Consider the following 26,154-nt stretch of genomic DNA (forward strand, 5'->3'; position numbering starts at 1 on the left):
AATTTTTTGAGGACTGTCCATACTGTTATCCACAGTTGCTGCACCAATTTACATTTCCACCATCAGAGGACCAGGGATCTCTTTTCTGTACATGGTCACCAACACTTATTATTTGTTGTATTTTTTATCATAGCCATTCTGACAGGTATGAGGTGATACTTCGTTGTAGTTTTGGTTTGCTTTTTCCTGATCATTAGTGATGTTGAGCATCTTTTCATGTGCCTGTTGACCATCTCTATGTCTTCTTTGGGAAGATGTCTACTCAGGTCCTCTGCCCATTTTTTAATCAGATAGTTTGTTTGTTTGTTTGATGTTGAGTTGTATGAGTTCTTTGTATATTTTGGATATTAACCCCTTGTCAAATATATGGCTTGCAAATCTCTTCCCCTAGTCAGTAGGCAGCCTTTTCATTTTGTTAATAATTTCCTTTGCTGTGCAAAAGCTTTTTAGTTGGATGTAGTCACATTTGTTTATTTTTGCTTCTGTTTCCCTTGCCTGAGGAGACAGATCCCAAAAAATATTACTAAGACCAGTGTCAAAGAGCTTAGTGCCTATGTTTTCTTCTAGAGTTTTTATGATTTGGGGTTTTACCTTTATGTCTTTAATCCATTTTGAGTTTATTTTTGGGCATGGTGTGAGAGAGTAGTCCAGTTTGATTCTTTTGCATGGAGATGTCCAATTTTTCCTAACACCATTTATTGAAGAAGCTGTCTTTTCTCCATTGTATATTCTTGCCTTCTTTGCCATAGATTAGTTGCCCATAAAAGTGTGAATTCATTTCTGGGCTCTCTGTTCTGTTCCATTGATCTATGTGTCTGTTTTTGTGCTGGTACCATACTGTTTTGATTACTGTAGCTTTGTAGTATAGTGTGAAATAAGGGAGCATGAGACCTCTGAAGCTTTGTTCTTCTTTCTCAAGGTTGTTTTGACTATTCAAGGTCTTTTCTGTTTCCAAAACATTTTAGAATTATTTGTTCTTGTTCTGTGAAAAATGTCATTGGTATTTTGAAAGAGATTGCATTGAATCTGTAGATTGCCTTGAATAGTATGGTCATTTTACTAATATGCTTCCAATTCGTGAACACAGTATATCTTTCCATTTGTTTGTGTCATCTTCAGTTTCTTTCGTCAGTGCCTTATAGTTTCCAAGTAGAGATCTTTTACCTCTTTAGTTAGATTTACTCCTAGGTATTTTATTCTTTTTGATACAGTGGGATTGTTTTCTTAATTTTCCTTGTGATAGTTCATTGTTAGTATATAGAAACCCAACAGATTTCTGTGTATTAATTTTGTATCCTGCAACATTACCAAATTCATTCATGAGTTGTAGTAGTTTTTTGGTGGCATCTTTAGGATTTCCTGTGTATAGTATCATCTTATCTGCAAAAAATGACACTTTAACTTTTTCCTTTCAAATTTAGATTCCTTTTATTTTTTTTTCTGGTATGATTGCTATGGCTAGGACTTCCAATAGTATGTTGTAAAAGTGGCAAGAGTGGATATCCTTGTCCTGTTCCTAATCTTAAAGGAAAAGCTTTCAGATTTTCACTATTCAGTATGACGTTAGCTGTGGGTTTGTCATATATGGCCTGTGTTATGTTGAGAAACATTCCCTCCATAACCACTTTGTTGAGAGTCTTTATCATAAATAGATCTTGAAATCTGTCAAAAAGTTTTTCTGTATCTATTGAGATGATTATATGATTTTTATTCTTCCACTTGTTAATGTGGTGTATCACATTGATTGATTTGTGGGTATTGAATTATCCTTGCATCCCTTGGAAAATCCCACTTGATCATGGTGTATGATCTATCCTTTTAATGTATTGTTGAATTTGTTTTGCAATTACTTTGTCAAGGATTTTTGCATTTATGTTCACTAGTGATATTGTCCTGTAATTTGGTGATGTCTTTCCGTGGTATTGGTATCAGGGTGATGCTGGCCTCATAAAATGAGTTCAGAAGCATTTCTTCCTCTGCAATTTTTTGGAATATTTTGAGAAGGATAAGCATTAACTCTTCTCAAAATGTTTGATAGAATTCACCTGTGAAACCATCTAATTCTACACTTTTGTTTATTGGGAGTATTTTTATTACTGATTCAATTTCATTATTGCTAATTGGTCTGTTCATGTATTCTGTTTCTTCCTGGTTCAGTCTTAAAAGATTATACATTTCTAGGAATTTGTCCATTTCTTCTAGGTTGTCCATTTTATTGTTGTATAATTGTTCATAGTAATCTCTTATAATCCTTTGTATTTCTGTGATATTGGTTGTAACTTTTCCTTTTTCATTTCTTATTTTATTGATTCAGGCCCTCTTTCTTTCTTTCTTTCTTTCTTTTTTTTTTTTTTTTTGATGAGTCTGGCTGAAGATTTGTCAATTTTGTTTATCTTTTCAAAGGACCAGCTCTATGGTATTTTTTTTTAATATCTTTATTGGAGTATAATTGCTTTACAGTGGTGTGTTAGTTTCTGCTTTATAACAAAGTTAATCAGCTATACATATACACATATCCCCATATCTCCTCCCTCTTGCATCTCCCTCCCACCCTTCCTATCCCACCCCTCTAGGTGTTTCTGTGTTTTTTTACATCTCTATTTCATTTATGATTTTATTTATGATTTCTTTCCTTGTACTAACTTTGGGTTTTATTTGATTTTTTTCTACAGTAAGTCCCTACATACGAACCTTCAAGTTGCAGACTTTCAAAGATGTGAACGTGTGTTCACATGTCCAATCACGTAAGTTAGTTCACATGTCTGGTGTACATTGTTACATGCATGCATCCTCTACAAGTGGTTGTGCTTTTGTGTACTTTAGTGTACAGTACTTTATAGAGTACAGTAGTACAGTATCTTTATTTCAAGCCCAGGATGTCTGGAAGCAAGAGTAAAAGCAGTGATGATGTAGCTGGTACTGTACTGTACTTTTCACGGTACTGTACTGTAAGATTAAAGTTTTTGTTAATTTTTTGAGTTCGTTTGTTATGTGTTATTTGTGTGAAAAGTATCATAAACCTATTACAGTACAGTACTATATAGCCTATTGTGTTAGTTGGGTACCTAGGCTAATTTTGTTGGACTTACAAACAAATTAGACTCACAAACGCACTCTCGGAACGGAACTCGTTCGTGTGTAGGGGACTTACTGTAGTTCCTTTAAGTGTAGGGTTAGGTTGTTTATTTGAGATTTCTCTTGTTTCCTGAGGTAGACTTGTATCACTATAAACTTCTCTCTTAGAACTGCTCTTGCTGCATCCCATAGATTTGGATCATTGTGTTTTCATTTTCATTTATCTCCAGGTATTTGTTTACTTCTTCTTTGATTTTTTTCAGTAATCTATTGGTTGTTTAGTAGCATATCATTTAGTCTCCACATGTTAGTGTTTTTTCTTTCTTTTCTTTTTTTTTTTTTTTTTTTTTTGGCTGCGTGGCTTGTGGGATATTAGTTCCCCAACCAGGGATCAAACCCGGGCCCTCAACAGTGAGAGCGCAGAGTCCTAACCATTTGACTGCCAGGGAATTCCCTACAGTTTTTTTCTTGTATTTGCATTGTGGCTGGAAAAGATGCTTGATATGATTTCAGCCTTCTTAAAGTTTACTGAGACTTGTTTTGTGGCCTAGCATATGATTTATCCTGGAGAATGTTCCACGTATGCTTTAAAAGAATGCATATACTGCTGCTTTTGGACAGAATGTTCTATATATATCCATTAAGTTCATCTCATCTAATATGTCATTTATGGACAGTATTTCCTTATTGATTTTCTGTCTAGATGATCTGTCCATTCATGTAAGTGGGGTGTTAAAGTCCCCTACTATTATTGTGTTACTGTCAATTTCTCCCTTTATGTCTGTTAATAGTTGCATTATGTATTTAAGTGTTCTGATGTTGGGTGCGTATATATTTACAATTTTTTTTTTGAAAGACTAAAATTGTCACTTGGAAATAAAGTGGGGGAGGGCACACAGAAATAGGTTGAGAACACAATGGTTGGAGAGGGAGGAGCTGTAAATACAGCAACCTGCACACCACACATCTCAGAGGAACAGGCTCCCGCACACATGGACTTCATAATACCAGATGGTCTATTTGTTCCCAATATTAAAGGGCATCTAGAATTAGCTACAGTAAGGGATAAAAAGTTGTCTGAAGAATGGGCACAGAAAGACTATGTCCAAAGATGGCCTGTCACTTGGGAGGGTGGAGCTGCTGGGCCTTCCTTTTGACCACTGTCTTGCAAAAAGTGCAGAAGGAGGAGGGGTGGCTTTAGTCATCTGCCATCATTCCTTTAACTGGGTCCTTTTGCCTTGTCTAATCCAGCTATCTCTTCATCTCTTCTTCCATCCTTTGAATGTTGTCCATAGTCAGGTCAACCCACTTATCAAGCCAACAGAACAGCTGCCTGTGGAAGTTTGTGAACAGACACCTCTCTTACTTATGTATAAAGTTTTCCACTTTGTTCTGCAGGCCCCACCACTTGAACTTAACAGTAACCATTTTGTATGTATGAATGTATGGGTAGTCCTTCTGATTTACAAGTTCTTGCTTCCAGTTGGGGCCCAAGGGTTCTCAGCCTGTTTTGATAGATTTAAATTTTGCTGGGTCTTCCTCTACCTTGAAATCCTTGCTAAGTACTTGGTTTTGATCTTCAGTGTCTATATATATGGCTTCCACATGTTTCCATGCCTCAGGTTCCAGTTTATGCACATTCTCCTGGGTGCCAAGATATGGTTTGTGCCAGGTTTCAATTTTAATCAGAAAGTCTTCTTTCATGTACTCATTTGTAATAACAGTTCAGCAATAACGGTAGGAGGGTAGGCATTCCATGCTTTTTCATGTATATTCATGGCTCCCTCTGGGGCCAGCTTTCGAACAAACCTGGGCACTTTGCTCTGTAAGTGGTAGATCTTGTGTGTTTACTGGCCTTACTCACTGTTCTTTTCATAGGGCTCATTCACCAGGACCTCTATGCCTTTACCACCACCGGTTTCACTTTTATTGACCTCAGCCACAGAATACAGCTACCCCACTTGATACTCTTCCACAGCCACAGGTAAGATGACTTGATACTCTTTGAGCAGCACCATGTCGCTTCATGGCTAGGCAGCTGCCCACCCAGCCTGCTGCCTGCTTCCCAGTGGCCACTCTCCCCATGGCCTGGCCCAGTCTGGCTGCCTGTGCACCTTCCTTGTGGTCTGCTCTGTCCCTGCCACTCTTGCTGCAATCACTGGTTGGCTTCTGCCATCCCAGCCTTGCTGCCTCCTATGCCACTGCTGGTGCTGCCCAGAGCTCCAGTTCTGCCTACAATTACTATATCTTCTTCTTGGACTGACACTTGATCATTATGTGGTATCCTTCTTTGTCTCTTGTCACAGTCTCTTTAAAATAGACTTTAAGTCTATTTTGTCTGATATAAATATCACTACCCCAGCTTTCTTTTCATTTCCATTTATGTGGAAAGCCTTTTCCCAATCTCTCACTTCCAGTCTGTGTACGTCTTTAGATCTGAAATTAGTTTCTTGTAAGGAGCATATATATGGGCCTTGTTTTTGTATCATTCAACCACTCTATATCTTTTGATTGGAGCACTTAGTTCCTTTACATTTAAAGTAATTGTTGATAGCTTTGTACTTATTGCCACTCTGTTAATTGTTTGGGGGTTATTTTTTTTACTTCTTTTTTGTTCCTTTCTTCTTCTTTTGTTCTCTTCCCTTGTGATTTGATGACTATTTTTAGTGTTATGTTTGGAATCCTTTCTTTTTTGTGTATCTATATAGATTTTTAGTTTGTACTTACCATAAGGTTTATATATAGAAATATATGTGAGTGTATGATTATTTTAAGTTGCTGATCTCTTAAGTCCGAACACATTTTAACAAGCATGCATTTTTACTCTCCCCACCTTTACTGTTTTTTGACATCATATTTTGCATCTTTTTGTTTTGTGTACCACTTGACTACTTATTCAGAATATAGATGATTTTACTACTTCTGTCTTTTGACCTTCCTACTAGCTTTATACATGGTTGATTTACTATCTTTATTGTATATTTGCTTTTATCGATGAGATTTTTCCTTCTGTAATTTTCATGTTCTAGTTGTGGCCTGTTTTTTTGTTTTGTTTTGTTTTGTTTTTTGCTTAGTGAGTTCCCTTTAACATTTCTTGTAAAGCTGGCTTGGTGGTGCTGAACTCTTTTAGCTTTTGCTTGTCTGTAAAACTTTTGATCTCTCCATCAAATCTGAATGAAAGCCTTGCTGGGTAGAGTATTCCTGATTGGAGGTTTTTCCTTTCATCACTTTAAAGTGGGTGGTTGTGCAGCTGGGGGTCCTGGATCTAGTGTCCACCTGCTGGTTGGCAGGACATGTTCCTGACATGGCTGGCTGCAGGGTCCTGGGTGTCCCAAAGCTGGCGTTGGCCCGCTGATGAGTGGGGCTCAATCCCAAGGGTGGCTGGCTGAGGGGTCCAAGGTGTCTCAGAGCTGGTGTAAACCTGCTGGAGGGCAGGGCCAGGGCCCTTGGGGTCCCAGGGCTAGTGCTGGCCCACTGGTGGGTGGAGCCAGTTCCCAGGGATTCTGGCTGCAGAGCCCTGGGGGACCAGAGCTCGTGTCAGCCACTGGTATGTGGGGCCAGATCTTGAGCAGCTGGTTCAGGGCCCCAGGGTTTCCCAGAGCTGGATTTGTCCTGCTGATGGGTAGGGCCAGGGCCCAAGGGTCTCAGGGCTGGTGCTGGGTACTTGTAGGTGGGCTGTGTCCTGACACAGCAAGGTGCAGGACTGCAGTGGTCCTGGGGCACGTGTCTACCCACTGGTGAGAAGGGCTGGGTCCTGAGGCCTCTGGCTGTGGGGCCCTGGGGGTCATGAAGCTGGTGCTGGCCTGCTGCTGGGTAGGCTGGGTTCTAACATGGCAAATTGTGGTACTTTAGTGGTCCTGGGGCTGATAGCCTGTTAGTGGGCAGGGCTAGGTTCTGGGGTCTCTGGCTGCAGGGTCCTGGGGGGTCCCAGGGCTGGTGCCAACCCTCTGGCAGGTGGAGTCTGGGCCCAGGCTGTCCTGGAGCTATTGCCTGCCCACTGGTGTGTAGAGTCAGGTCCTAAGATCTCTGGCTGCAAGGCCCTGGGGGTACCAGAGTTGGTGTTATGCCCACTGCTGAGCAAAGCCAGGTCTCAACAACTGGCTGTTGGACCTTGGGGTTCCGAGGCTAGTTCTGGCGCACTGATGGGTGAGACCAGATCCTGGGCCCTCTGGTGGGCAGGGTCAGGTACCAGGGCAGCTGGGGGCTCAGGGGTTCCTAAAGCAGCCAATCTGATGGTGGGTGAGGCTGTGCCCCTGCTTGGCTAACTGCTTGGCCTCAGGCATCCCAGTACTTGTGCCAACATGCTGGTGATCAGGGCTGCGTCCCGGCACTAATAAGCTAGGAGGACTCCAAAATGGCACTTGTCAGCACCAGTGTCCTCGTGGTAGAACACATTACCCACAATGGCTGCTACCAGTGTCTGTGTCCCCAGAGTGAGCTCCAGTTGCTTCCTGTCTCTCTGGGAGGCTCTCCAAGATCAGCAGGTGGGTCTGACCCAGGCACCTTTCAAATTACTGCCTCTGCTCTGGGTCTTGGAGCGTGTGAGATTTTGTGGGTACCCTTAAGGAGTGGACTCTATTTCCTACAGCCCTTTGGCTCTTCCAAAAGTAAGCACCACTGGCTTTCAAAGCCAAACGTTCTGGGGGCTTATCTTCCTGGTGCAGGACCCCCAGGCCCGAAGCTGGGGAGCCCAATGTGGGGTGGACCTCTCGCTCCTTGGGGAGAACCTCTGCAATTGTAATTATGCTCCCATTTGTGGGTCATAAGAGTATGAGTTTTGTATGTATGAGTTTTGACTATACTGCATTTCTGCCCCTCCTACCCATTTCACTGTGGTTCCTTCTTTATATCTTTAGTTGCAGAAGATCTTTTCTGGTAGTCTCCAGGTCTTTCTCATCAATAATTGCTCTGTAAATAGCTGTCGTTTTGGTGTGCCTGTGGGAGGAGGTGAGCTTAGGGTCTTCCTACTCTGCCATCTGGGCCACTCTCCCCGCTTTTTGTTCTTTTTAACTAAAATTCATGCCATAATTTTTAATTTTATTTATTTATTTATTTATTTTTGGCTCTGTTTGGTCTTCGTTTCTGTGCAAGGGCTTTCTCCAGTTGCAGCGAGCAGGGGCCACTCTTCATCGCGGTGCGTGGGCCTCTCACTGTCGCGGCCTCTCCTGTTGCGGAGCACAGGCTCCAGACGCGCAGGCTCAGTAGTTGTGGCTGACAGGCTTAGTTGCTCCGCGGCATGTGGGTTCTTCCCAGACCAGGGCTCGAACCCATGTCCCCTGCATTGGCAGGCAGATTCTCAACCACTGCGCCACCAGGGAAGCCCTCATGCCATAATTTTTAAATTTTAGTTACTTATTATTTTGTAAGTCATAATATGAGTAGAAAAAATATGTTGTAGTCAGTGTAATAGGACACTAGAAATGAGTGCAGTAAGAAAGGAGCTTTGACGTGTATACACTGATGGAGATAAAACTGATGACTAATAAGAACCTGCTGTATAAAAAAATAAATAAAATTAAATTTAAAAATTAAAAAAAAAAAGGAGCTTTACCTGGAATTAAAATGGCACCCACTACTATTTTCTTTTAATTTTTATTGGAGTATAATTGATTTACAATGTGTTACTTTCAGGTGTAGAGCAAAGTGAATCAGTTATACATATACATATATCCCCTCTTTTTTAGTTTCTTTTCCCATATAGGCCATTACAGAGTATTGGGTAGAGTTCCCTGTGCTATACAGTAGGTCCTTATTAGTTATCTATTCTGTATATCATAGTGTGTATGTGTCGATCCCAATCTTCCAATTTATCCCTCCCCCTCCTTACCCCCCAGTAACCATAAGTTTATATTTTACATCTGTAACTCTATTATTGTTTCGTAGATAAGTTCATTTGTAGCCTTTTTTTATATTCCATATATAAGCAATGTCATATGATATTTGTCTTTCTCTGTCTGACTTACTTCACTCAGTATGACAATCTCTAGGTCCATCCATGTTGCTGCAAATGGAATTATTTTGTTCTTTTTTTATGGCCAAGTAATTTTCCATTGTATATATATGTACCACATCTTCTTTATCCATTCCTCTATTGATAGACACTTAGGTTAGTTCCATGGCTGTTGTGAATAGTGCTGCAGTGAACATTGTGGTACATGACTCTTTTTGAATTATGGTTTTCTCAGGGTATATGCCCAGTAGTGGGATTGCTGGGTCATATGGTAGTTCTATTTTTGGTTTTTTAAGGAACCTCCATACTGTTCTCCATAGTGGCTGTATCAATTTACATTCCCACCAACAGTGTAGGAGAGTTCCCTTTTCTCCACACCCTCTCTAGCATTTATTGTTTGTAGATTTTTTGATGATGGCCATTCTGACTGGTGTGAGGTGATACCTCACTGTAGTTTTGATTTGCATTTCTCTAATAGTTAGTGATGTTGAGCATCTCTTCATGTGCCTCTTGGCCATCTGCATGTCTTCCTTGGTGAAATGTCTATTTAGGTCTTCCACCCATTTTTTAACTGGATTGTTTGTTTTTCTGATATTGAGCTCCATGAGCTGTTTGTATATTTAGGAGATTAATCCTTTGTCTGTTGTTTCATTTGCAAATATTTTCTCCCATTCTGAGGGTTGTCTTTTTGTCTTGTTTAGGGTTTCCTTTGCTATGCAAAAGCTTTTAAGTTTAATTAAGTCCCATTTGTTTATTTTTGTTTTTATTTCTGTTACTCTAGGAGGTGGGTCAAAAAAGATCTTGCTGTAATTTATGTCAGAGTGTTTTTCCTATGTTTTCCTCTAAAAGTTTTATAGTGTCTGGTCTTACATTTAAGTCCTTAATCCATTTGGAGTTTATTTTTGTGCATGGTGTTAGGGAGTGTTCTAATTTCATTCTTTTACATGTAGCTGTCCAGTTGTCCGAGCACCACTTATTGAAGAGGCTGTCTTTTCTCCATTGTATATTCTTGCCTCCTTTATCAAAAATAAGGTGACCATATGTGTGTGGGTTTATCTCTGGGCTTTCTGTCCTGTTCCATTGATCTATATTTCTGTTTTTGTGCCAGTACCATACTGTATTGATTACTGTAGCTCTGTAGTATAGTCTGAAGTCTGGGAGCCTGATTCCTCCAGCTCTGTTTTTCTTTCTCAAGATTGCTTTGGCTATTCGGGGTCTTCTGTGTTTCCATACGAATTGTAAGATTTTTTTGTTCTAATTCTGTGAAGAATGCCATGGGTAGTTTGATAGGGATTGCATTGAATGTGTAGATTGCTTTGGGTAGTATAGTCATTTTCACAATATTGATTCTTCCAATCCAAGAACATAGTATATTTCTCCATCTGTTTATGTCATCTTTGATTTCTTTCATCAGTGTTTTATAGTTTTCTGAGTACAAGTCTTCTCCTTAGGCAGGTTTATTCCTACGTCTTTTATTCTTTTTGTTGCAGTAGTAAATGGGAGTGTTCCCTTAAGTTTTCTTTCTGATATTTTGTTTTTGGTGTATAGGAATGCCAGAGATTTCTGTGCATTAATTTTGTATCCTGCAACCTTACCAAATTCATTGTTTGGTTCTAGTAGTTTTCTGGTGGCATCTTTAGGATTTTCTATGTATAGTATCATGTCATTGGCAGAGAGTGACAGTTTTACTTCTTCTTTTCCAATTTGTATTCCTTTTATTTCTTTTTCTTCTCTGATTGCTGTGGCTAGGACTTCCAAAACTATGTTGAATAAGAGTGGCGAGCGTGAACATCCTTGTCTTGTTCCTGATCTTAGTGGAAATGCTTTCAGTTTTTCACTATTGGGTATGATGCTTTCTGTGGGTTTGTCATATATGGCCTTTATTATGTTGAGGTAGGTTCCCTCTATGCCCATTTTCTGGAGAGTTTTTATCATAAATGGGAGTTGAATTTTTTCAAAAGCTTTTTCTGCATCTATTGAAATGATCATATGGTTTTCATTCCTTAATTTGTTAATGCGGTGTATCACATTGAGAAAAATAACATTTTTTAAAATGAAGGATAAAGACCACTTTGATTTTCTTAGTAGCTTACTCAAGCAAATTATCTCAGTGATAAATTAAGACCCTTGAATGGTCTGAATCTATCACTTTTGGTCTAAACTTACAACATTTAATGTTAAAGGTAGGAGTCATTTCCCATTTAGCCTCCCTCTCAGTTCAGTTCTATCAAGCTGTGCTACAGAAACTGGCTTACACTCTGCTTATGAGCCCAACTGTTAACTCCAAGTTCTAACCCTGCTTACCCTGGCAGTCTCACCCTCCTAGGTAATTCAAAGGGCAGAACAGTCAAATAGGCTGCTATGATAGTTAAAAGCCCAAGCCACCTTATGCAGACAAGTAAGTTCCACCACTCCTGAATCATAGACCTTGTATTAATTATGGTAAATATTCCTAGCTGCTGTTTCCTAATCCCTGAAATCTCAGTGGCTTTGAAACCGTGTAACTCAGATTGGGACTTGAACGCAGCCAAAATCCAGATTGGGGCTTGAACCCACAGGCCAGGACTTGAACCCAGCAAAAACCCAGATTGGGACTTGAGCCCATGGGCCAGGACTAGAACCCAGCCAAAAACCGGATTGGGACTCAAACCCAGGGTCTTTTAACTGAGATCACACACCTGGTCTCAGGACTTAATGAAGCTCGGGTTCTTTTTTTTTTTTTTTAATTTATTTATTTTGGGCTGCATTGGATCTTCGTTGCTGCGCACGGGCTTTCTCTAGTTGTGGCGAGCAGGGGCTACTCTTCGTTGTGGTGCGCGGGCTTCTCATTGTGGTGGCTTCTCTTGTTGAGGAGCACAGGCTCTAGGCATGTGGGCTTCAGTAGTTGTGGCTCGTAGGCTCTAGAGTGCAGGCTCAGTAATTGTGGCACATGGGCTTAGTTGCTCCGCGGCATGTGGGATCTTCCTGGACCAGGAATCGAACCTGTTTCCCCTGCATTGGTAGGCAGATTCTTATCCACTGTGCCACCAGGGAAGCCCGAAGCTTGGGTTCTTGTTGTCTCGTCACAGAAAGAATTCAGTGAGAGACAAAGTGATAGGTAAGAAGTGGATTTATTTAGAGAGAATCACACTCCACAGACAGAGTGTGGGCCATCTCAGAAGGCAAAAGTGGCCTCAGGGTATGGGGTTGTCAGTTTCTATAGGGGTGGGTAATTTCATAGGCTAATGAGTGGGAGGAGTATTCCAGCTATTTTGGAGAAGGGGTGGGGATTTCCAAAAATTAGGCCAGCACCTACTTTTTGACCTTTATGGTCAGCCTTGGAACTGTCATGGCACCTGTGAGTGTGTCATTTAGCTTGCTGATGTGTTACAATGAGCGTATCCTGAGGCTTAAGGTCTAGTGGACTTGTCCGCCTTCTTGGACCTATTGGTTCTAATCAGTTTATGTCATGTCCTCGGGCTATGTCATTCTTTTAAAAGTTGTGCCCTGCCCCCTTCCCTCCTGTTTCAGCTTAAGGAATTCTGATGTGGGTCAGGAATAATGAGAACTCTGCCCCATTCATTTAGGGATTCAAGCTCCTTCCATCAAACAGCTCATTGTCCTCTGCTGGATCCTTTCTGCATTTTGCCAAGACAAAGGAAAAAAGAAAGCATGGGGGATAGATAGCATGGGAGATTTTTCTGGGGCTTGAAATGGCATACATCAGTTCCTCACACATCTCACTGACCAGACTACAGGCACATGCCCCCACATAGCTGAAGGGGTGCAGGGAAATGTAGTTTAGCTATATGCTAAGGAAAAGAGGATGTTTGTTATCTATTGCTATGTAACAAATTATCCCCAAACTTAGTGGCTTAAAACAATCCTTTGTTATCTCTTAATTTCTGTGGGGTAGGAATTTGGGAGATTAGTCGGGTGGTTCTGCCTTGGAGTCTCTAATGAGGTTGCGGTCATCTGAAGGCTTGACTGGAGCTGGAGGATCTACTTCCAGGGTGGTTTATTCATAGCTGACATGTTAACACTGGCTGCTGGCAGGAGGCCTCAGTTCCTCCCAACATAGGCTTTCCCACTGGGCTGCTTGCGTGTCCTTGGCCATAGCAGCTGGCTTCCCCCAAAGTGAGCAATCCAAGAGAACAAGGTATATAAGCCACAAGCCCTTTGTGACCCACTACATGAGGGTGTGGATGCTAGGAGAGGATGTCTGTGGGCTATCTTGGAAACTGGCTACCACATGAGGTTTGGTGAATATCTGACACAAGTCTGTTTCAGGCAGTTTGATACTGTGATTTATGGTAAGAAATACGTATTTGGTCTTCATCTCCCTTTCTGGCACAGAGCTCCTAAAACCCTTGTAATTATCCTAAGTGATAAGAGGGATAAAGGTATCTTTTGTTATGTTAATGAGGTGACTTTTGGACCACCCTTAGGTAACCTAAGGGAATCAACCCCTTGATTGGAACTTTCAGCCCTACCCAACAACCTCAGGGAGGGGGAAAAGGGCTGGAAGTTGAATTCATTACCAATGGCCAATGATTTAATCAATCGTGCCTAGGCAGTGAAGCCTCCATAAAACCCAAAAGAGCATTTTTCAGAGATTCCAGGTTGGTGAATACATGGAGATTTGGGAAGAGTGGTGCACTGAAAGAAAGCATGGAAGCTCCTGGCCCTTCTCCATACTTTGTGCTATGTACCTCTTATCTGGCTGCTTCTGAATTATATCCTTTTATAATAAATCACTGATCTAGTTAGTATAATGTTTGAGCTCTGTGAGCCACTCTAGCAAATTAATTGAAGTCGAGGAAGAGTCTTGAGAACCTGTGATTTATAGCCAGCTGGTCAGAAGTACAGGTAACAACCCGAGCTTGTGAATGGCATCTGAAGTTGGAGGGATAGGGGGATGGCAGTCGTGTAGGGCTGAACCCTTAACCTGTGGAATCTGATGTTATCTCTGGGTAGTGTTAGAATTGAATTGAACTGTAGGACGCCCAGCTGGTATCTGGAGAATTACCTGGTGCTGTGTGGGATACTCACCCCCCCCACCGCCCCCCACCCCCCTGCACACACTGAAAATTGAGTCTCAGAACGATTTTAGGCAGAAAGGTCGGACACAATCAGCAAGACAACTTAGCGGTTATCTACCTGATTTATTAGCACTAGTTTGATGAAATCAATGGGAAAGTTAATATGCCTAAGGAACTAGACTCAACCCTCTTATATATAATACAAATGCTTCTCTCATTATTACATTTTATACAGTGGCACAAATCCCTCCAAAACTCATCCCCCACCCCAGAACTTCCCTCATAAAAAAGGCATAAAAATACGTAAAGCCATAAAGTATTAGGGGAATAATTTCTTTTATAAATCCTCCTAGGGTGGGAAAGGCTCTTAAAAATATGAACTAAATTAAAAATTGATACATTAACCATATAAATATTTTAAACAAACACCATAAACAAAGTAAAAAAATGACAGTTGGAAAAAACTCACTTGTAGGACATATACAGCCAATTTCCCTAATCCACTCCCCCTAAATTTTTTAAGTCACTAATAAAATTAAAAATTTAGAAGAAAAACAATTTGCAATAAAATGTGTCACAGTCTACTAAAATGGTCTTAGGGATTAAAAATGGAAGGAACCCATAAACACAAAGAGAATGAGAGAAGAGACAAAGCAGGCAAGAAGTATTAAATAAATTTTAGAAGCTGGAAAGTGCCTACATGAAGGAAAGCAAAGAAGCAAACCTGTTTGCCCTGCACAAACTTAGAAAGGCTAGGGTGCATGGCAAGACCAAAAAAAAAAAAAGTTTTGTTGTCAGCCTACATAAGAACTCAAACCCTGAGATTTCCCCCCAACTCTACATAGCCAGAGTCATGCATAACTTAAAAATTTTTGCTAGTGTGCACATACACATTCACAACAATGAGTTTTCAATTTGGAGAGTTAATTCTAAATAATATATTTTCAAGTCTTTATAATAAATAGCGTTAGGTAACAAGGAAACATCATTGTATGGCTTCACATGGTCATCAAAGATTCTGTGACAAATCTACTTTCATCCCTTCCACACTACCCCAGTAGTCCAGGAGAAACACGTGACCTGGACAAAAAGCATCTTTGCTAGACCCACAACTGTCATTTTCTGGATCAATCACATCACATACTCCTTTGTTCTTAGAAAATAAGAGACGTGGATTAGAAAATCTTCTCCTGGACTAATATTTTACCCTAAAAGGATATTTCAAAGCTAAAGCTAATTTTATGAAATTTTTAAATTTGTCTTCAAAGATCACTCACACCATTATAGCCATGTACATAGGCTGAGTCCTCTGTGGGGAGAAAAAACAAAAACCTCCCAAATTATGAACTCCACCGTCAAACATTCCAACAAATATGTTTTTTAAAATAAGTCAAATACAGAATTCAGACCATGCAACAATCTCTTTTATTACATATGGGTTTTTTAAATTATTTCTGCAATCTCTCCATACACAGGCAAAAAAAAGTATTGTTTTGCATATTGGAACTTGCAGATCTGATCACTGCATAGAGAAGGGAAAATGATCCCTACAACACACTTAACCAGGAGGCCAATTCATCTGCCGACCTCCAAGAACATGGAGATGAACATGATAGACAGACTGTCCCCCATCTGAACCTTCATTCACCACCATTCGATAACCCTTCTTCAGGCCCAGATCAGCAGCACATTTCTTGCCAACAATCATTAAATGTCCAAGAAGCTGGAAAAAAAATAAAAGTTTCTTAAGCAATGGTAATTTACAACTTCTTGTCATCATGTAACAAACTACCAAGTTGAAATATTAAATTAAAAAACTGCCAAACTGAAACAGACTTTGGGCAAATATTTGGAAACACTTTTAATCCTAATATAATATAATCTACAATTAAAAACCCAGTAAGATTAGGTATTTATTAATTACTAATTTCAATAAACGAATTAGAGACAAAAATCTGCTCAATTAAAACAATTTTTAAATCATATTCCAAGTGGTATTTAAATTTTCTTAATAAGGCAAGATACCTTGCTTGCTTGTTATGGGGGAGTGTATCAGTTGGGATAGAATTGGTTATGCTGTGGTTAACAAACCACCCCCAAACCTGGTTTACAACAAACATACATTTCTTGTGTTTACTACGTCTTCATCACAAGTTGACCAGGCTCTATATTCTACATCTTTTTCACTTTGAAACCCAGGCTGATGGAACAGTCTCTGTATGATCACAGTGGCAGAGGCAAGAGAGAACATGGCAAACTGGGTGCTAGCTCTTAAAGTTTCTATTCAAAAGACATGTATCACTTCTGTTTGTACTCATTGGCCAAGTTAAGTCATACGACCAGGCCCAACATCAGTGAGGTCAGAGATATAATGTACCCCTAAATAAAATCGTATTTATGAACAATTATATAATCTACTACAAAGAGCACCAGGAAAAATTTTAATTGAGGCCAGTACCTCCTAGCAAAATCAAGTAATTATTTTTCTTTAACGGCATTAACAGAAGAGCCAATGAACCCTCTCCTGTACGATAACACTATTTCTTACTTAAGGAAAAATGAGTCTCACCAACTAATCCTTGCTTAGAACCCTTTTTTGTTTAAGAATTTGTGGTGATGACTTCTTTTGGGCATCATTCTGGGATTGTTGGTGGGAGTGTAGTTTTGACCCCAGAAGGATAGGAAATGGGTAAGAAAATACACTAATCAGTTAACACTAAAGATACTCCATTTCAAAGGCTGAAAATTAATTTCCTGTTTTCCATGCCAAACTATGTCCAATTACATTGCTCAACATAGCATATCAGAGGTTCTGCATAAGACAATGAAAATAGTAAGGTTCTCTAATTAAAAAAACACTAAAAGCATGGAACTACATCTAATTTGAATATACATCTTTTTCTCTTTATCAAATTCTCAGGGAGAAATGAAAGTCTAAAGATGAAATTTGTTTTGTAAATTTAAGCCCAGAGATCATTTGAATAAAGGAATTAAAATCCAAAAAAAAAGAATTTGTGGTGATGGATGTAAACAAGACTTACTGTGATCATTTTCTTTTTGGAAAAAAAAATTTATTTATTTATTTGGCTACGCCAGGTCTTGGCTGCAGCACTCGGGATCTTTGCTGAGGCATGTGGGATCTAGTTCCCTGACTGGGGATTGAACCCAGGCCCCCTGCATTGGGAGCGCACAGTCTTACCCACTGGACCACCAGGGAAGTCCCACTGTGATCATTTTGTAGTATATACATATACCAAATCATTATGTTATATACTTAAATCTAATATGTTATATGTCAGTTATATCTCATTAAAAAATCAAACTACTTATACATTGCCTTGAACCCCTGATGATTTTCTGATTTTCCTCAGTAATGACCCCAGGAAAATGAAAATGTGACATCACTTTAAAGTCAAAATTTAGTCTCCCAATTTAAAAAACAAGAAAATTAATGTTAGTAAATGTACTTACACCTTCATCGTCATCTTCTGCTGCAGAAATCTGGGATATGTGTTTCTTGGGTATCACCAGAAAATGTGTTGGTGCTTGAGGGGAAACGTCATGGAAAGCAAGACACTGGAATAAGAGGGGGGGAAAATCAAGGTTTTCATATATAATCTTACAGCCTAAACTTATCATTCTTTCACACTAACCCCATGGGAAACACTGTAATAAATGCTAGGAAATCAGAATTGGACACAATACATGTGGTCCTCTGGTCCTTTTCATGGAACTTACAGTCTAATGGTATCTTTTTGAATTATAGTTTTGTCCAGGTATATGCCCAGGAGTGAGATTGCTGGATCATATGGTAACTCTATTTTTAGTTTTCTGAGGAATGTCCATACTGTTCTCCATAGTGGCTGCACCAATTTACATTCCCACCAACAGTGTTGGAGGTTCCCTTTTCTCCACACCCTCTCCAGCATTTATTTGTAGCCTTTTTTTTTTTTTAAACTTTGGGTTGGTTGGTTGGTTGGTTGGTTGGTTGGTTTATTTATTTATTTATTTATTTATTTATGGCTGTGTTGGGTCTTCGTTTCTGTGCGAGGGCTTTCTCTAGTTGCGGCAAATGGGGGCCACTCTTCATCGCGGTGTGCGGGCCTCTCATTATCGCGGCCTCTCTTGTTGCGGAGCACAGGCTCCAGACGTGCAGGCTCAGTAATTGTGGCTCACGGGCCTAGTTGCTCCGCGGCATGTGGGATCTTCCCAGACCAGGGCTCGAACCCGTGTCCCCTGCATTGGCTGGCAGATTCTCAACCACTGTGCCACCAGGGAAGCCCTGTAGACTTTTTAACGATGGCCATTCTGACCGGTGTGAGGTGGTACCTCATTGTAGTTTCGATTTGCATTTCTCTAATAATTAGTGATGTTGAGCATCTTTTCATGTGCCTGTGGCCATCTGTGTGTCTTCTTTGGAGAAATGTCTCTTCTGCCCATTTTTCCATTGGGTTGTTTGTTTTTTTGTTGTTGAGTTTTATGAGCTGTTTGTATATTTTGGAAATTAAGCCCTTGTGGGTCATATCATTTGCAAATATTTTCTCCCATTCCGTAGGTTGTCTTTTCGGTTTTCGTTTTGTTTTGTTTTTTTATGGTTTCCTTTGCTGTGCAAAAGCCTGAAGCCTGTAAGTTTGATTAGGTCCCATTTGTTTATTTTTGCTTCTATTTCTATTGCCTTGGGAGAATGACCTAAGAAAACATTGGTACAATTTATGTCAGAGAATGTTTTGCCTGTGTTCTCTTCTAGGAGTTTTATGGTGTCATGTCTTATGTTTAAGTCTTTAAACATAAGCCATTTAAGCCATTTTGAGTTTATTTTTGTGCATGGTGTGAGGGTGTGTTCTAACTTAATTGATTTATATGCAGCTATCCAAATTTCCCAACGCCACTTAAAGGAAATCTTTTGATTCACGTCCCCACCTTCCCTAGGTCAGGAGCCCTGGTTGTGCAATTTGGTTTTTTTCTTTTATGGCGGTGATCACATTTGTAATGAGAAATTTGCTGATATTTGACCAACACCGATTTCTTCCAACTTTACTCAATTACTTAATAAATATATCTATTCTCTTTTGTAGAAATGAAGAGCATAAGTAACATTTAGACAAATTACATACCACTTGAATGGTTTTGAATCTCTTGTTCTCTACTGAAGGTGGAAGCTGTTTAATAGAACCTATCCCAGCTTAACTGTCTCAGGAGTTATTCTACTTGGTACTCTGTACAAAAATGCTGTATCATTTAGATTGCTTCATGCTGTTACACCTTAGAACTTTGATGGCTCACAAGTCAGTATTTCAACGATCGTTTATTAAAAGAAACTTAAAATATTTTTAAAGAAATACACATTACCTACAACAAAAGAACTCCCCTAATGGACAAATAAAGATATTTAAATAAATTCACCTCGAGGAATTAAATCTTAGGTGTTCTGAATCTAAGAATGCTACTAGTAGCATAAAATGTTTCCTTATATTCCATATTTCATAAAGCTAATTTATTAAAGTTCACAAACCTTGTACCTAAATCAGCCAACCTGTCCAGCTTTATGTGAGATCCATAAATATAACCGCCCACTAAATATTTTATACAAGATGTCTCGAAGTCAAATGAACTCGGCCTTTCTAAAACAGTTTCACCTAGAGTGAAGTCAACAAAAACGACATTCTTAATCCCTTGGCATAAAATTGCTTCCTGTAAAATATAAAAGGAACCATTCTTCCCGGGAGGGGCCAAAGGAAAGCAAATCCTAGATGCAGGCCCACTCTCATCTCAGGAGTCCTAGGCCCGAGAATGGGCGGCGGGGGTGGGTCCGGGTGGCGTTGGCGAGCGGCCCTCGCCCAGGCCCAGCGCGTCTGTGCCGCCCCCAGGCCGTTCGCCCCCGGCCCTCTAGCGCAAGGCGGCGGAGAAAGGCGCCCGGGAGCTCCCCGGCAGGCCGGCTGTGCGCGGGAGATCGCGGAGATTGGGCCCGAGTTCAGGGTGCGATCGGGTTTCTGCCTGTCAGGCAGAGCGCGGGCGAGATTGTCAGATTCCTGACACAGGAGAGGTCCGAGGCAGTCGGGGAGCAGGCGGGCGCTCAGGCCGAGGACCCGGCGCGCCCACAACAAGCGCCCAGACCCCGCAGCGCGGGCCCGCGGGCGCCCGGAGGCCTGGCCAGCGCTCCGGGCTGATAACGGGTAACCGGAGCGCAGACACGCGCCGGCCGGCCGCCTCGGAGCGGCCGCGGCCCAGCCCGCTGGCTGCGGGCCCGAGGCAGAGGCCGCGCGAGGCGGCCCGCTGCCTTCCCTTCTCCGCGGCGCACCCTCACCCCGACTCTTCCCTTCCCTTCCCTTCCCACCACGGGAAACCCGCGTGTCCACAGGCGGCTGCCCCGCCTCAGCCCACGAGCGAGGCGGCGCCCGGTGCCTACCTGGTCATCCTCATAAATGATTTTGGCTGGGATTTCCTTGCGAATGATCTTCCCGAAGATCGTGTCGCCACCAGGCCGGGCGGCCTGAGCCTTAGCGATCTCATCTGCCATCTCGGCGTCCCTCCCGCGCGGCCGTCCGGGGAGAAGGTCGGGAGGAGGGAGGAGCCGTGGGAGCTGGCAGAGGGCGGGAGCTGGCGGCCAAGCCTGCGGGGGGACCGCTGCTCTCTTGCCACGGCAGCTCGTGCGCGTGCGCACTGGCGACGTGCGCTGGGCTGCTGCGGGCGCGCGGCAGCTGTAGGGGAATCGCTGGGCGCGACTAAGCTGGAGGGCGGTTCCTGATTGGAGGCCCGAGGGTTCCGCACCAGGGTCGTTTTTCTTTCTTTCTTGTCTCTCGGGGAGCGTTGTTACTGCAGTAAGCCCTTTACTTAACTTATGGACGCTTGTAGGAAAAATCGGATACTGTAACTGAAAAGATTTGATAACCTAAGCAGTACTGGCCGTTTTTGCTGGCAGAGACACCATGATAACTTAATTTGTCAGCTACATAGGTCTTAGCTCCAGCAAGTAAGCCCACCTGCATCCGTTTTTTTTTCTCTAGCAGTGGTTCGCAACCTTGACTGCACGTTAAAAATCACTTGGGGAGCATGGAAAAAGTCCCCGGGAACTTGGCCACACCCCAGGTCAGTTAAATCACTCTCCGGGGGTGAGAGACCCAGGCATCAGTAGTTTGTAAACCTCCCTAGACTGTTCTGCAAAGAATTATTCCCAGCATTAATCAGCATAATGTAAGATGCCCCACCTTAAAAGAACACCACCTTTCCTAACCCCACATACCCCTCCATGTCTTTGCTCCTTTTTAAAAGAGTTTTCTATATATTGTGTCCACTTTATCTTTCTTTTTTGAAACCATTTGCCTCTTGTCAAGGTCACTAAGGACCTCCACTTACAAAATCCTATAGGCAATTCCAGTTCTCATTATACTTGACCCCTTGGCAACATTTGCCACTGTTGACCATGCCCTCTTTTCAGCAAAAGCCTTCACTCTCCTACCTCTCTGGATGCTATTTCTCCTTCATAGTGAGCCTTCTGTTCCAGGCCTCTCAATGCATTCCATTCTTCGCCCTCTTCTCTAGCTAACACTTAATCTCCAAGTGTCCTTATTATGAAAAATTATACCTTTACCACTTTGCCTTGGCAAAATTATTGATAGTGGTCCCCTTTAATCACAAAAGTGTCCCATTTAGTACTTTTGGTATAAAGACATTCCTGAGACAATTGGTGAAATCTAAATAATGCATACAAATTAGGAAATAGTTTTGAAAGTCTTGTTAATTTCCCCACATACATACAGCAAAATTATCAAAATCAGTTGATCTGGGGTGGGGCCCTATAATTTAGGTTTCTAACAGTTTCCAGGTGATGCAGTTGCTGCTAGCCTGGGAACTACACTTTGAGAACCACTGATGTAAGAGAATGTGTTTTTTGTAGGAAAAAAACCTACTGAAGTGTTTAGGAGTATAGCAGTATTGTGTCTGCAACTCACTTTCAAACAGTAAAGAGATCCCCAAAAAAGAAAAGGATAAAGCAACTGTAGTAAAATGTTAACAGTAGGGGAAACTGAGTGAAAGGTATTTGCAAATTCTATCTATCATTCTTGCAACTTTTCTGTAAGACTGAAGTTGTCAAAATTAAAAAATGAATATATACTGGGTTGGGTAGTAAATAATATGGTCATCTTTCACTAAGAGGCTTTGCTATCTACAGAGTAATGACTCCAGTATTTATCTCCCGACCCCTTAATTCCAGATTGGTGTATGATACATATTTCTGCCTACTCACCACCTTCAGTAGGATGTCTAACAGGCACTTCAAATTTATTTTTACTCCCTCGCAACAAACAATCTAAAAACCTCTTCCTGCAGCATTTTACATCTACTATAATGTCATTCACCAAATTGCACAAGCCAGAAGCCTTGCAATCATCAACTCTTCTTTGTGGATTTTCAACACATATGCATCTAATCACTTCTCACCTCCTCTACTCCACCACCCTAATCCAAGTCTCTATCATATCTTGCCTGGAGTACTTCAAGAGCCTCCTAGTTTGCCTATCTGCTTCTACTATAGTCCATTTGCTATACAGTAGCGAAGATGATTTTTATAAAATGTAAATCACGATGTCACTCTCCTGATGGTAAGGCATTTCATCATAGAATTAAATATAAAATCCTAAACTTGGCTTATAAGCTCTTAAGTGATCAGGCCCACGGCTGCTTCTCCTACTTCATTTCCTTCCATTTCATCCTTATTGACCAGCTTCACCCAAAGTGGGTATGATAGGCAGAAGATTTCCATCTCCTAATCCCTGGAGCCTGTGAATATGTTACTTTACATGGTAAAGGGGATGAGCAGATATGATTAAGTTAAGGGTCTTCAGGTGGGGAGATTCCGCAATTATCCAGGTGGGCCCAGTGTAATCACATGGACCCCTTTAAATGAAAGAGGAATACAGGAGAGTGAGACTCAGACAAGGAGATATGATGATGGAAGCAGGGGTGAGAGTCAAAGACTGAAGATGCTCCACTGTTGACTTAGAAGATGGAAGGGGCCACAAGGAGATGACATTCTGGAAGTCAGAAGTCCAAATTGGGTTTCACTGGGCTAAAATCATGGTGTCAGCAGGGCTGTATTCCTTCTAAAGGCTCTAGGGGAGAACGGTTCCCTTGCCTTTTCTGTCTTCTAGAGGCCACCTGCGTCCCTGGGCTTCTGGCCCTTCCTCCATCTTCAAAGACCACAGAAGAGCATCTGCAAACCTCTCCCTGACTCTGCTTCCTTCTTCCACTTATAAAGATCCTTGTGTTGGGACTTCCCTGGTGGTCCAGTGGTAAAGAGTCCGCCTTCCAATGCAGGTGATGCGGGTTCGATCCCTGATCGGGGAACTAGGATCCCACATGCTGCGAGGCAGCTAGGCCGGCGTGCCACAACTACTGAGCTCAAGCACCTCAACTAGAGAGCCCGCATGCCACAAACTACAGAGCCCACTTGTTCTGGATCCTGTGCACCACAACTACAGAGCCCACCCGCCCTGGAGCCTGAGTGCCACAACTAGAGAAGAGGAAAACCGCACGCCACAACTAGAGAGAAGCCCGCGTGCTGTAACGAAAGATCCCGCATGCCTCAACAAAGATCCCGGGTGCCACAACTAAGACCCGACGCAGCCAAAAATAAATATAAATAAATAAATAAATAATAAATAAATCTTAAAAAGAAAAAGATCCTGTGTTTACATTGGGCCCATCAGACAACCCAGGATAATCTTCCCATCTTAAAATCCTTAATCACATCTACAAAGCCCCTTTTGTCATAAATGGTAATAATATATTCAAAAGTTCCTAGGATTTAAATAGGGACATGTTTTGTAAGCCATTAGTCAGCCTACCACATACTCCATGACCTTACATGATGAACATGTAGGAATTTCCTGTTCAGTTCTAGGTCCCACACTTTGAGATGCCAACAAACCAAGACATATTCCCAGAACAACCAGAATAGTCACCTCTTTTATGGAACAGCTCAAGGAACCATACATATTTACCCAAGAGAAGAGAAGCTTCAGGACTGAATTGATTTTTGGGCACTATGGAAACTATACTTTGAAAGGTTGGCAGATAAGTGGCTTTGGTTAACTGAATACAGTACCCTAGTTAGCCAGAAATTATAAAAATAAATTATGAATGTTCAGGAGATTGGGCTGTGATTCTAAACTGAAAATGAAAATAGGCATCTTTGAATCATTCATTAGCAATCAGAAGGCACTACTATACAATGTCACAAGATCATCTAATTTATTGTTTCCTGGATAAAAGACAGTATCCAGTATATTTGGTTTAATTGCTTATGTTAAACGTTCTTTTGCAAATCCAATGCATTTTAATTTTTAAAAAGTCGACTATTATCTTGCTATTCTCATGATGACTTGCAGTATTCTTTAAAATGACATAAATCACAGAGAAGGAAAAGGGTCTTGGATATCCATTGGTCTAAATCTTTCATTCCTAATAAAAAGTCCATTTTACCTAAAAGTTAACCTGAGGGGTGGGTAGGGAAGACAAACCATGATTATGCGATGGGAGCCAGGTTGAGATTTTTTTCTTGATGCTTGCAAGGTCATAAGTTAAATGTACTTAAATGCTTTATGACTGTTTATGATCATGATGCTGCTAATAAACTGTTTCCAACTTCTTGACCAGCAAAACCAAGGAGTAGGGCAAGTTGAGTAGGCAGGATGAGTAGAGGGTAAGACTGAGCTTTCAGGTTAATCATAGGCATTTGTATCCCAGACCTCCATTTGCTAATCGTGTGGTCTTGAGCAAGTAACTCAACCTCACCTTCTAGAGGAATGAAGTGGGATAATGTACCAATAGCGCTTTTGGGAGTCAGCGTTCCAGTCAACGCCTACTATAGTTGTTAGGGCTTGGCTCTTATTTATGCACTTTTGCAAGGACACATTTGCAACCCGGAAACGTTAAAATAATGGTTCCTTAACAGATAACCCCAACCCCCAAACAGGAGGAAAGGACATAAAGGTGCCGAAGCCATCAATTAAGTGTCAATCCACACTCAGCCACCGGCGGTTGCCTCAGAAATGGCCGGAAGTGCCGCTGCCCCTAACTAACATGGCGTCCAGGTGATTTCCGTTCCCCTCTCGGCTGTAATTGAGCTCGGCTGCTCCTCGCGGTTTTCCCAGAGGGTACCGGCTTAGCAAACACCTCTCGCCTGTCCCTTCACGGGGGGCGGGGCTACGAAGGAGCTACTGCGTGGTGATTGGTTGCGGCTCGTTAAGAACGTAGCTACGGGGTGTTGGACCGTCCACACCAGGCGGTGACTGGTTGCCGAGAGGCGGGGCGGCTTGACTGCTGGAGAAGTAGCCGGAGCTGTGAGGAGAGCCATGGGTCAGGCGGCCAAGGTGACTGGGTCCGGGGAGGGGTTGGGTACGATGCCGGCGGGGAGGGTAAGAGCGCGGCCTTGCGAACGTAGACTGGAATCTCTGTAGCTGGGGTTCAGGACCCTCCACGGAGTATGTGGCCTTTACAGCTGAGGAGCCGGAGACCGACCCTGCAGGGCAGTGGAAGGTTTGTGCAGGTGCGGAGGAGAGAGGGCGACACAGGTGGTCCTGCTTCTTCGTCTACTGGGTACGGAATGTTTGTCCGTGATGCATGCCGGCGACTTGAGTTCTGCCGCCTTGCCATCTCCACACCGAGTGTTTGTGTGAGGGGCCCATTTCACATCCTTGGGAATTGTACGAGACCCCAAAGTCAGTCCTGCGCTGAAACCATCCGATGAGGTGAAAGGTTTCGTCAGTTAACCAGACGGTGCACAGACGTCTAGGAACCAAGGAAACCGATTCCAGACAAAACCGTTTGCCAAAAGTAGCACTTAGCGAGACAGAGCAGAAACCTGTGATTCCTGAGTGTTGTGAACGAGCTTGGGAAGTGATGGCCCCGCCGGGGTCGGGGGTCACATCCCCGAGGACCTTGTCTCGGATTCATTTCTTGTCAAACTGATGCGCATTCCTGGCCAGTGTACAATTCTCTGGGACCAGCCATCCCTAACTTTAAGTATTATCAGCATGGCCGGCTGAGACCAGTCCCTGTCACTGGTTGAGATATGGAAAAGGGGAAACGGCCTGCTATAGTCTAGTG

The 26,154-nt window shown here is 42.0% G+C and overlaps 2 protein-coding genes and 1 pseudogene across 7 annotated transcripts in view; 1 reads left to right on the top strand and 2 right to left on the bottom strand.

Moving 5' to 3' along the window:
* Nucleotides 1–3,823: 3,823 nt before the first annotated feature.
* On the bottom strand, nt 3,824–15,314 carry LOC309623692 (phosphatidylinositol transfer protein alpha isoform pseudogene; annotated as a pseudogene). The gene has a single exon. The product of its transcript is annotated as a phosphatidylinositol transfer protein alpha isoform pseudogene (transcript).
* A 134-nt stretch (nt 15,315–15,448) lies between these two features.
* HINT1 (histidine triad nucleotide binding protein 1) lies at nt 15,449–20,724 on the bottom strand. The gene is made up of 3 exons (XM_082380795.1): nt 20,453–20,724; nt 17,518–17,622; nt 15,449–15,769 (listed from the first exon to the last, which is right to left on the bottom strand). Exons 1-3 carry the CDS (start codon nt 20,561–20,563, stop codon nt 15,605–15,607), a joined length of 381 nt encoding a protein of 126 aa, XP_082236921.1. The 5' UTR covers nt 20,564–20,724; the 3' UTR covers nt 15,449–15,604.
* Nucleotides 20,725–20,817: 93 nt separating this feature from the next.
* Nucleotides 20,818–26,154, top strand: part of LYRM7 (LYR motif containing 7) — a 169,672-nt gene continuing 164,335 nt past the window's right edge. For 3 of the 5 annotated variants that reach the window (XM_082380798.1, XM_082380797.1, XM_082380800.1), the window contains exon 1: nt 20,818–25,418. In XM_082380798.1, the coding sequence (XP_082236924.1) occupies nt 25,401–25,418 (18 nt within the window). In that variant the 5' untranslated portion in view covers nt 20,818–25,400. The remainder of the gene's footprint in view (nt 25,419–26,154) is intronic. The other 2 variants (XM_082380799.1, XM_082380796.1) reach the window with 2 other exon arrangements.

This window comes from Balaenoptera borealis (genome assembly GCF_965194805.1).
Source record: "Balaenoptera borealis genome assembly, chromosome: 2".
Classification (NCBI taxonomy): Eukaryota; Metazoa; Chordata; class Mammalia; order Artiodactyla; family Balaenopteridae; genus Balaenoptera; species Balaenoptera borealis.

Coding starts and splice junctions, on each gene's coding strand:
- HINT1 (XM_082380795.1), bottom strand. CDS start 20,563: ATGGCAGATGAGATCGCTAAGGCTCAGGCCGCCCGGCCTGGTGGCGAC. Junction 17,623..20,452: donor TCATTTATGAGGATGACCAG/GTAGGCACCGGG, acceptor CTCTTATTCCAG/TGTCTTGCTTTCCATGACGT. Junction 15,770..17,517: donor CAGAAGATGACGATGAAGGT/GTAAGTACATTT, acceptor TTTTTTTTCCAG/CTTCTTGGACATTTAATGAT.